The sequence below is a fragment of the Argentina silus genome, assembly GCF_951799395.1.
Source record: "Argentina silus genome assembly, chromosome: 5".
NCBI classification, from domain to species: domain Eukaryota; kingdom Metazoa; phylum Chordata; class Actinopteri; order Argentiniformes; family Argentinidae; genus Argentina; species Argentina silus.
In genome coordinates, this window is record NC_139659.1 from 7,695,456 (window position 1) to 7,706,740 (window position 11,285).

Consider the following 11,285-nt stretch of genomic DNA (forward strand, 5'->3'; position numbering starts at 1 on the left):
ATCCCATTCATTACCTCTGTACCCATCCTCTGTTCACTGAAAGCATTAAACTGGGCTGCGTCACTACGCCGCCCGCCGCAACAACGTCACCGTATCGACATTTGACGTAATGGGCAATAAAACGTCATTTCCTTTAAGCAATTCATGAATGACAGTTAATCAATAAGTCCAAATTAAATGTATAATTGGTATTTTCATATTTTTTCCATTTTCAAGAACAACATATTATGCATGAACACTGCACAGATATCTGCAAAGTATTCTGCAAAAAAAAAAAGGTATCAGAAGTGGGCAGAATTACGCATTAACTATTTACAGATACGCATGATAATGTTGTGGCAAGCATGCGCTGATAATAGCTATATGAGTATTATGTGGTCTATCAAAAACAGCACAGAATGACAACCCTAACCACCTGTGTACCGTATTACCTTAGCAGTTTTCCCAACAATAACAACAATGTTTTTTATTAGATTTTTCTCTCTCTAGAAATACATAAATTTGAGGGGACGTGACCACAGAAGCTTCAAAGCACACTACAAAAATATATCGGAAACAATGCTTCAAACTACCACAGCAAATGCCCATGTTCCACTATTTTGCAACTGATGGTGGCCATCTTGTGGACAAGTACAGTGGTGCACAAGTACAGTGGTGGCCCCAGGAGATTAGACAGTGACAGCTCTGTCAGGGTACAAACACAGAAGACAAGAAGACAGTAGTCCAGGGAAGGCCATATGCAACATCAGTCAAGACACTAGGTCTTCATATTGAACAATATTCTCCCTTCTAAGACCCACTTTCCAACTCTAAGAAGCTCACTTTATGTTTGATGCTGGTCATTTAGGGTGATCAAATGCTAATTTGTCAAAGCTAATTGTCAAAACTGTCATCAAGCTAATTGTCAAAGCTGTCATAAAACTGTTTAGATCAGATTCTGGCTGTTTATTGCATAAATAAATCACAGATTTTGGGAGTGCCCTCAGGAGGTAAACATCCTGCCCCTTGTCCTCTAAGCCCTCTCCCTTGAGCTGATTTACTGCAGTGATGTGAAAGACCTGAATACATGGCAGTATATTCCACCATTAAGTGTATAATTAGCACATAGCCAAGGTTTGGATGGCAGGGACATCACTAGTGTCAGCATGTGGAGTCACCCTCTCCTGCTCTCCCTCACTTATCCCCCTCTCATTTCCATTCCCTTTCACAAGAAGGACCTATGGCCACCCGCCACTAAAATGGGTAATTGGGGTCTTGTTTTTGTGCTGTTGTGTTTCTAATTAGTTATTTGCTTGTATGTTACACGATAACACACATGTGGTGTAAGGTGTCAGTTAGTGTGCCTCTGTGCAAAAGCATGTTGACAGATCAGTACAGTAGGTTTATGATGAGAATCCCCCCCCCCCAACCCCCATGTTTACCCTCAAAAGAGTAAAAACTGATCCAACCCCACATCTCCAGAGAACACTGCAGGGCTACAGTATCTGTTTTTAGCCTCCTTCAGAACCACGTGAGGGCTGTCAAATTTGTTCCACACTGTCATTTAATACAGCCCTTAAACCAGTTGGTGCAACCATCCAAGAAAGTTTCTTGTTCCCTGAACTGCTGGCTCCAATATGACTGGGTAAGGAAATTAAGTTGCCCCTGATATATGGTCTGTTTTTCATTTTGCCCCTGATGATTAAGTTTAGGATTTGGGGAGGGTTAAGGTTAGGTATTGGGGAGTGTAACCTTATTCTAGATCTGTGCCAATGGGCAACTTTATACCCGGAGTGGTTATAGGATCATCTGAGTGTGAAACCCTGTTGTGCTTTAGCAGCAAAACAGCAACCACCACTCCTCAAGTTCACTCGCGTTCCCTGTCCAGTATCTGTTTCACATTGCGAAGGTGACAGACATAGGCAGGTGACACTTTGACACGCTGACCAAACCAGGACCAGGAGTCTTGCAGGAGGCAGAAGACCTTGATTTTGAAGTGAATTAGTTGATTTGCTTGAGCGAGTGTGTCCTCTCTACACAGCATTATATATAAAGAGAATGGGGATAAAGATGATGATGACTAAATTCATCAGCCAGGTCCCTCAACCATTCCTACAATATGTGTTGCTGTCCATGGTGCTGGACATCTCTCACTTTGAGATGATTTGCAATCCAGTTGACCAAAACTCCCCCTCAGCATTGTAGGTTACTGCTAAATGATATTCCACATGAGTCCATTTTCACCCTTATCTGACCACATTGTGACAGACTAGCAGACAGCGTCCTGCCATTGGATATAGGGTGGTGACATGAATTATTTTTAGCCTTGGCAAGAAAAATAAAGAGAAGTGGGTGTATTTTCTGTTGCTTCTACTGTACATCAGTTACACAACCTGGAGCAGAATAAACTGAATGAAAAATAGGTTTTAGAGCAATAGAAGCCTAATTTGTTCTACTTATGGGTTTAAGTGTCAACATGAAAGTGTCAGTGAGAACGGATGGCAAATTAACTACCTGACATGTTGCAGACGCCTCAGATGAAACGCTGGATGCCTATCTTTCTATTTCAAGATTACGCTGAGCATTACATTGCAGTGCAAGTTGTCTCCCTTAGAACGACATCAACATTGCTGTACTGAGTACTGGTGAGGAGTCAAGACAACATAGATGAAAAGAACTTGCAACAATGGCTACATGTTTGCCAGCAGAATGTGTGAGTATAGATGTGGATACTCAACTGACAATGCTACAGGATGAGGCCATTTCTGAGGAAGTCCCTGAAATGAATGATGAAATTGAGGATCTACGCAACAGGTAAAGATCCATGATGTTTGCACAAGGTAGAGTTGAAAATGAAAGTATACAGTACATCAAAAGCATTTGGATTAATGTTCACTTTTGATTACACCTGGAAGAACTATCAGTATTTCTTTGTGTGCTCATCTCCTATTGACTCATCTAGTTGAGTTCAGTGTTTTCTTTTAACTTTTTTTTTTTTTATCTCTTTTTTTTTATTTGTATTACTTAACAAACACAAATTATACGCAATTGTGTAATGAATTAGACATTAACATGGGCATATTAATACATACATTGTTGTAACATTATTACAGTTTCAGAGAATAGGCCTGGCTGCTGTGTGCATTGGTAATGATTGTAATAACAGTATTTAAAATGGTTTTAAAATCAGGGCTTCTGGTTTAGGAATAACAACCAATTCAATCTAGTTTATTATTCACTTCACATCAGTATTTTATATGAAAGGCACTGACTTGTTTCTGATTCCCATTCTCAAAGAAACACATACGTAATTCATAGGTTAATATTAGGTAATTACTATTTAATAACATGTATACATGTAATTATTATGTAATAATAACCATGTAATTTCTACATAAGGACCTTTCTGTGCCATGAAATACAGAGTGATGCTTTTTACTCTTTGTACATGAACATAAGAATGTAAATAAATGACATATAAATGACAACAGAATCAATTAAAATCCATTATTTAAATTAGAAAATCTTAAAGTGACTCTTTTCCCTAATAATATTTAATTGTTTGTGTTGTGTCTTTTCCAGTTTGCGGGAGGCTGTCCACAATGAGGCTGTCCGGCCCAAGCTGCAGTGTCTGATGATGGACCCCTCGTTCTCCATGGTAACAGTGCAGAGTGAGGACAGTGGAATCCTGTGGGAGACCACCTCCAGTCGCTGTTCTACCCCCATGGCGTCTGAAGCTGGCAATACCCCCTCGGAATTCTGCTATCCCATTGTGGAAGGTTCTGTAACGCCGGGATCTGAACCGGCAGGTAGGATCATCTTTGTCATGGACGAGGAGCAGATCTTTAGAAGGAAGAGGTCAAAAGGTAGCGGACGCAGGAGCAGAGCTGGGAGACAAAATCCTCTGGCGACCACTGAAGATTCAGGAGAAGTCACTGGGAGGCCAGAATTGGTGGAGGTGTCCCTGCCCAATGTCAGAGCTGAGGGAGAGGGGGAGGGAGAAGAAGCAAAAGATCCCTTGGAGGAGAAAGATCAGCGCTTATTCCGCCTGGTGTCTGAAGGCTCAGAAATCCTCAACATCTTTGTTCAGCCCAAGCTGGTTACTGTGGACGAGGAAGAGAGCACGGAAATGGTGGACAACCTGTCTTATCTAGAAGAATCACCTATAACTAAACCCAGTGAGATGGTGTTTGAGCCCAACATGGAGGTAAATATTTCAGACCAAGGAGATGGTGGAGATAAAACTGTAACACATACAAAGGCCTCACAACCCATTAGGCCAGGTTTTACAGACCACCCTGGGGCTCCTGTGCCCAAACCCCAGAGGAGAGGAGCCACAGGCGACACAGACTACTTTGAGAAGTTCACCTTGGTGGATGCACACGCCCCAGGAAGCCCTGCTGTAGTCACAGTGGAACAGGAGGAGGAGCCTGAGACAGATGCAGAAGAGCAGAGCCAGGCGAATGAACAGGAGGAGCAGCCCAAAGACAACAGTGCACCTGTGGCTGAAGACCTGGCAGGCTCAGAGGGCATCAGTGGAGAGGAACTCGCCAGCGAGCTTTTGGATGACGTGTTCTATGGCGGTATAGATGACATGCCCATGAAGCCCAGCATTCTGGATGGAGAGGAGTCCAACACGGATGAGAATGTGCTCTCCAAGTCTCCTCTGAAGAAGAGTGGCTCAGTTCTGTTTGACAACCAGGAGGACATTCTCACGCCCATCTTCCTCTCCCCGGGACCCCCCAAAATCATTGACCCCTCTCTGCTGGAGGAGCCCACGGCCATGGCTTTCCTGTACACAGATCTGTATGAGGAAGCTGTAGGAAGCAGAATGAAGGATGAGGATGCAGAGAGTATGACCTCTGAAAAGTCCTTCCACAGTAGGAACTCTGACAGAGAGGACAGGGGGTATCTGGAGAAGTTTGTCCTGAAAGACGAGACTCCAGTGCTGGAGTTGGAAGTGGAGGCTCAGGTAATCAACAATCGTCGCAAGGGACATCAAATGTGGTCCCAGGACTCACACGATCTCACTGGCCTCTCACGTCCCGAGACGGAAGAGACAGAAGGTGTCAAGCCAGAGGCAGAGGAGGAAATCACTGATTTTTTCAGGACTAGTGCCAACTCCACCCCATGTGCTGCAGAACTGTTTCCGCCATCACTGGAAGAAGAAGGGAATGACACACCACCTGTGAAAAAGCACAAAGTCAAGGCAGAAAGAAATGGTGATAAGACAGCACAGGAGGTGCCTCAGCCTCAAGCAGATGAGCGAGAGAAAACCAGGGAGGAAGAAAGTGAGGCAAGAGCTCTGGATGAATTAACAGATCTAAATGAACCACCACCACTGTGTGACACAAGCTACGAGTTGGCAGGTGGTAGAAGTGTCACCACCGAGCAGCTTATAGCCCTGGAGAAACCTCAGGAATGTATCCCGCCAATAACCAATCAGGAAGCTCCAAAGCCAGTTGCCCCACCAAGAAAGAAGACAACCCCACCTAAGACTTCTCTTGACTTAGCACCTCTGACTCCAGTTGAAACCACAGAGGAGGGAGAGGGGGGTGGAGGGAAGGAACAGAGGAAGGAGGAGAAAGAGAAGGCTTCCCCTGCAGAGACTGCAGATGAGGGAGAGGGGGATGGGGAGGAGACAGAAAAGGTTCCTCCTGTTCACTTCCTGTCCTCACCCGATCAATCCCAAGGTTTGCCCTCAGAGACAGAACTGTTGAAAGGAGAGGACATTAAGACTGAAACAGTTGAAGGAGAAACTAAACCACCTCAGGCGGAGGAGAACGAGTGCCATAACGCTGAGATTCAACCTCTAAAAGGAGAAGGAGGTAAGAATGAAGCAGCTAAAGGAGAGACTGAACCAGAAAAAGCTGAAACTGAATCAGCTGAGCCCCAGGTTGAACCTGTGATAGGAGGAAGCAGTTTGACTGAAACAGCTAAAGCAGGGGCAAGTGAATGCCCTCCTTCATCAGTGACTGAACCTGCCAAAGAGAGCAGTCGGTGCATCATCCTTTAGCTGTACAGGAAATGAATTAAATAGATTTAATGAGAATGTAATAACTGACTATGATACAGTAATGATGTAATTTTTATGTTGAATTCATATCAGATAAATTACACTGTACATCTTCATGATGATGAATATCAATATTCACACTCAACCTTATTATTGGTCTTCTTTATTCTACAATTGTTCTGCTATGTAAGATACTAAACTCATATCCTGCTCATATATTGCCCCCGCTCCCCAGGTATTCTATCTCTCATAGGGGGTATTTCCCCCCCTCTCCCTGTGTACCTATGAGCCCAGAGTATCCACTGTTCCAGGTTAATCCAATTGCCTCAGTATTGAGAAATAAGGGACATGAATCATAAGGTAGTTGAAGGGAGAGATATGAGTGTGAGAATTGGAGAAGTGGGGGGTTACTGTATACACTGCCCTGAGAGAGGGAGGTGTGTGTCTGCATGTGAGTGTCTGTATGTGTGCCCGTGTGTGTACTTTATGTGTGTGAGGTGAGGGGGAATCTAAAGTACTATGCACCCCCTGTCTCTATTGTTTAGTGTGTGTGTGTGTGTGTGTGTGTGTGTGTGTGTGTGTGTGTGTGTGTGTGTGTGTGTGTGTGTGAAATAATCCCCTCTGCCCCTGAGCCTGACAACCCCCTCTCTCTGCCATCTATTCTCTTCTCATTCAGATTGGCCCATTGGCCCCCACTGAGGAGTTTCCCAAGTGTTCCCTGTGTGCCAGCTTGTTGTGTTTTGAGACAAAGGCAGCTATCGATGGGATCTCAATAGTTGAAATTTACAAATCCCATCCCTGTTTTCTAACCCGCATATCCATCCTACTTGGAAGGCATAATAGATTACATTTATGTGCTTTTTACTGGTTTAAATTGCTTTTGGGGTTAACCACTTCTATCTTCCACCTATGTGCAGCACACACCTGGATCAATTCCAAAATGTATGTTGGACAATCAAGATTATCATGGTAGAGTCTCTTTTTGCTCACTACACACATTCACCCATTGCTCTAAAATGCAATTGTGTGTGCACATGTGATAATACACTTGAGTCTGGTGTTCCTTTGTGTATGTGTGTGTGTGTATGTGTGTGTGTGTGTGTGTGTGTGTGTGTGTGTGTGTGTGTGTGTGTCTGTTCATGGCCATGTTCCAGTCTCAGGGCATCACTCACATGTATAGGTGACTGATCATTGAGCTGCCACATTTCACAACAGTCCCTCTCTCTGTTTGTCTCTCTCTCTCTCACACACACACACACACACACACACACACACACACACACACACACACACACACACACACACACACACACACACACACACACACACACACACACACAGCTTTAATTTCATGATGACTGGGATGTCAGGGGTACCAGGAGGTAAGGTGCAAGGTACATATTTGCAGAACTATTTATGAAACAGAAATCTTTGGTAATGAAAGTTGCCCGTTTTGTTGTTCTTTTATTTACAAAAGTATTGGGTTTGGTGCCATCTTGCGTTCATATTTATGACAAACAGACTTCAATGTTTTCCGTCGCCAGAACGGCAGGTGGCGATAGGCGCCAACTGTGCCGCTTATACACGCTAAAAAAATCAAGGTTTTTTTCCCCTCTTTTCTGCCTTCCTGCCCTGTTTGCCATGGAAACATCATCCCGAAGCCTCTCAGACCTTTCGCTGACTGCCTCTTCTGTTCATGCTGAATCTTCACCGTGTGGTGGTTCGTCCTTGCAAGATGAAGACGTAGACGGATTTGGAGATCTAGCTGCACTGCCAGTGGAGGTTTGCGAGAGACGTCCCACATGTTTACGATGCCGGTAAGTAGATATTGCCAGTGAACGTGTTTTTCAAAGCAGGCACCATTCATGACCAACTAAATGTAATCATTTAGCTATTGCTAATTGGAAGTTGTACTGTATAGCAAGGGACGACATTTAAGTATACAATGCAATTAGCTTCTCTTACTACGAGTATTGACAATGAGTTGCCTAGCCATACGTGCATGACTGAGAGAAGAGAAGGCGGCTTAGAAGGCCAATAATTCCTTCTCCCCTCCTTTCTTGCTTCGTCTGCACTGATGAGTAAGAACTTAACAGGTAAAAGCTATTACAGGGGGTCCTCTATTTTGCTCTTACCTATCCTGTGTTGATTAGGGAGAGGGGAGGAAGAGGAGAAGCCTGTTATGAGTTGGGCTTTGGGCAGGCTTTTGGATTCCTTTCCTCGTTTTCTCTCCTTCCTGTCCATAAGAGAAAAGACTTGAATAGGTTCTCATCATATTGATTTCAACTGCCATATTGTGTCACATCTGTGGGTACGAAAATGAGGGTATTTTCATTGTTCAGATTGTCTCTGTGTACCACCACCTACTGATCAGTGATATTTCCCTCCTCTTCCTGTCTCACACAGTCGACCTCAGAAGGTGTGTCTCTGCCCTTTCCTGCCAGTTAACCCCCTGGAGGTCTCTACATGTCTGTACATTGTGCAGCATCCACATGAGGTGAGGCCAGCTGCTGAGCATTAGACATTTACACACAGCTTTGCACTGTGCAAGCTTTTGCATTCCATCGGAGTGCAGAGGTCCTGAATATAGGCTGTGAAGAGGTGCATGCCAAGTGTTATATGCAGCTCGGCTTTAGGGGTCGCATTGTTGTGCTCCAAGTTCAACTGATTACATATACATTTTACATTTATGGCATTTAGCAGACGCCTTTATCCAAAGCGACGTACAACAATACATTTCTATCTGACTGATTGGAACTCCAACACTTCTGCTCCTCAACTATAAGTCACTTGCCGAAAGAACCCTTTGATCTAACACATTGCAAGTATTTTTATTTTATTTAACCTTTATTTATACATGATAGCTAAGGCTACTTTTAGAGTGTTTATGGTGGAGCAACCTATCTACTTCCCAGACACAGTGATGAATAATCTGTAATTTAAAGTTACTGTTGCACAAATAATTGTCTTTCTGTATTTGTGTTCACTGGCCCTAATCACCCATTTGTTTTCAGGAGAGTCGAGCTCTTCGCACCGTGCCTCTCCTTGCTGCTTGCTTACCTCCAGGAAAATGCAAAGTCTTAGTAGGAAGGAGGTTTAATGAAGACAGGTACATATTTCTCTAGATAAGTCAAATACTGAACATTTAGCAGTATTTACACTCTTTTTAACACTTATAACACTCTTTTTACAATACATACTAGCAAGTCAAAGTTGGTGCAAATAAATTCATTTATTGGTGGGTCACACAGCACAAATGTGCTGAGAAGTCAAAATTAGGTTGATTTTGGATAATCTCCCCCTACTAGGAATCCAGATCTGGCTGCAGTGTGCCGGGACAACAAAACTCTGATTCTGTACCCGGGTCCCGATGCTCAGAACCTAGATGAGCTAGTCCAGAACCAGGAAGACCAGGACCTGATGGCCACAGGACACAATGTCATCATCATAGATGGCACCTGGAGCCAGGCCAAAGACATGTTTCTCAGAAACAGCCTCCTCCACTTGCCCAAACAGGTATATTTGAACAGATATGCTTTCATTCATTCCTTCATGCCTAGGCTGCAATACCATAAAATAGTTGTCTTTTGGAGCAGCCTTCTAATCAAACGGAAATGCTATATTTTTGATACAGTTTTTGCTGTTATGTTGTTCCAGGTGCAGCTCAGCAGAGCTGTCTCTAGTCAATATGTGATCCGTACACAGCCCTCCAACATCTGCCTGTCCACCCTAGAGTGTGCTGCTGTCACCCTGTCCATCCTGGAGAGGAACGAGGACATTCAGGAGGTAAGTCACATAACTTTACCTCAGGATGAGTCTTCTGTGTCTGTAAAATCAGTGAGTAAAAAGAAATGCTCTGAGGTCTTTAGGTAATAGCTACACCCATAGATAAGCCATAGATAAGATAACTTATATACATAATCCGTCCAGGTCTTACACAGTTCAGATGAAGGATATGAGGTATTTTTGACTCGAGAGATTCACCCCTGCTCTCCTGTGTCAGTGATAAAGTTCAATTTCCCCCCCTTCAACCCTCCCAAGGTTCTGTTGAAGCCCCTGCGAGCCCTCTGTACCTTCCAGCTGGAGCATGGAGCTCAGGTTCATCACAGCAAGGAGCACCTGCTGAGGAACGGCATGTATGACAAACCCATGCCCAAGAACAAGCGCAAGATCAAGAGGATGGAGAAACTCATCACTGACCAAAACATCTGTCCTAGATGAGGGATTGCTGGTTTTCTGTTGGTTGATCTGGAAAAGAAGGGCCTCACTGACTGTCTGTAGTGGCCGGTATTTGGATGGATCTCACCAATCAGGAAGAGGGCAAGGTGTAGCCTCAGAGCGAAGAGATGTCACACCAGGTGGTTGCGTTTAGGAGGGTGCAATGTACTAAATGTTGCAGATAGAAATGTCATGAATTAGAGCTGACATTATTTCTTTCTGTACATGTCAGAGAGAGAGAGATGGGTATGTCATATAAAATCAGGTAGGCTACATTTTGGTGTGATGTTCTGAGCAAGTAGAAATATATGATACAGAAAATACATGTTTATGTGCAATGTTTAATGGATGTGTTGTGTACTGTGTCAGCTTTATACATCACTTTTCTATCTGCAACATTCTTGGTGTGGCATTAAACACCAGGATGTCCTTACCCAAGTCACAAAGCTGCCCAAGCACATTACATAATTCGTAATGTTTTTTACACTTGTATTCAAATAAATTATTAATGAGTAAAGTGGCTTTCATTGTGCAATGTGTCACCTGCATCTTGAATTATGACATTTTAGGACACTGCCTTAAAAATGGTTATGGTCACTACCCATTTTCAGGTGTTACGCCTGCAAGAAAAGTACCCTTGGAAAATGTGAGAAAAATGTGCACTTCACATATATCATAACAGACAGGCAGACTTTCAATGTTTTTGCTAAATTGTGTTGAGGAGTTATTGCTGTTACATAAATGCCGGTTCAGAACATAAAGATACTCTGGCAACCAGTCCCTCTTGAAATCTTCAAGGGTATTCTGAACACTAGATTTTCCAATGGGAATAAGTACTACTTTTAAAACCACAAAGTCACACTTTGGAAGAGTTTCCTCTATCCATGTTTGTAATATTGACAGCCTAGCTGCAGACAATAATATGCGAAGAACGTCCTAGTTCTGTTGTGCATAGAAATAATGTTGATATTTAGTCATTGCATCACTGTGATTTGCTTTATATACCAGGTTTCTCCGATGCAATTCAGAGCGCCGCTGGTGTAGTGGTATCATGCAAGATTCCCATTCTTGC

General features: G+C 43.4%; 1 protein-coding gene across 1 annotated transcript; it reads left to right on the plus strand.

The window, feature by feature from the left end:
• Positions 1–7,636: 7,636 nt before the first annotated feature.
• Positions 7,637–10,720, plus strand: dtwd2 (DTW domain containing 2; the record flags this gene model as incomplete). The annotated part of the gene is made up of 6 exons (XM_083669993.1): positions 7,637–7,812; positions 8,402–8,492; positions 9,010–9,104; positions 9,304–9,511; positions 9,653–9,781; positions 10,037–10,720. The coding sequence occupies 6 exons, from the start codon at positions 7,637–7,639 to the stop codon at positions 10,214–10,216; spliced, it is 879 nt and encodes a 292-aa protein (XP_083526119.1). The 3' UTR covers positions 10,217–10,720.
• Positions 10,721–11,285: the final 565 nt, after the last annotated feature.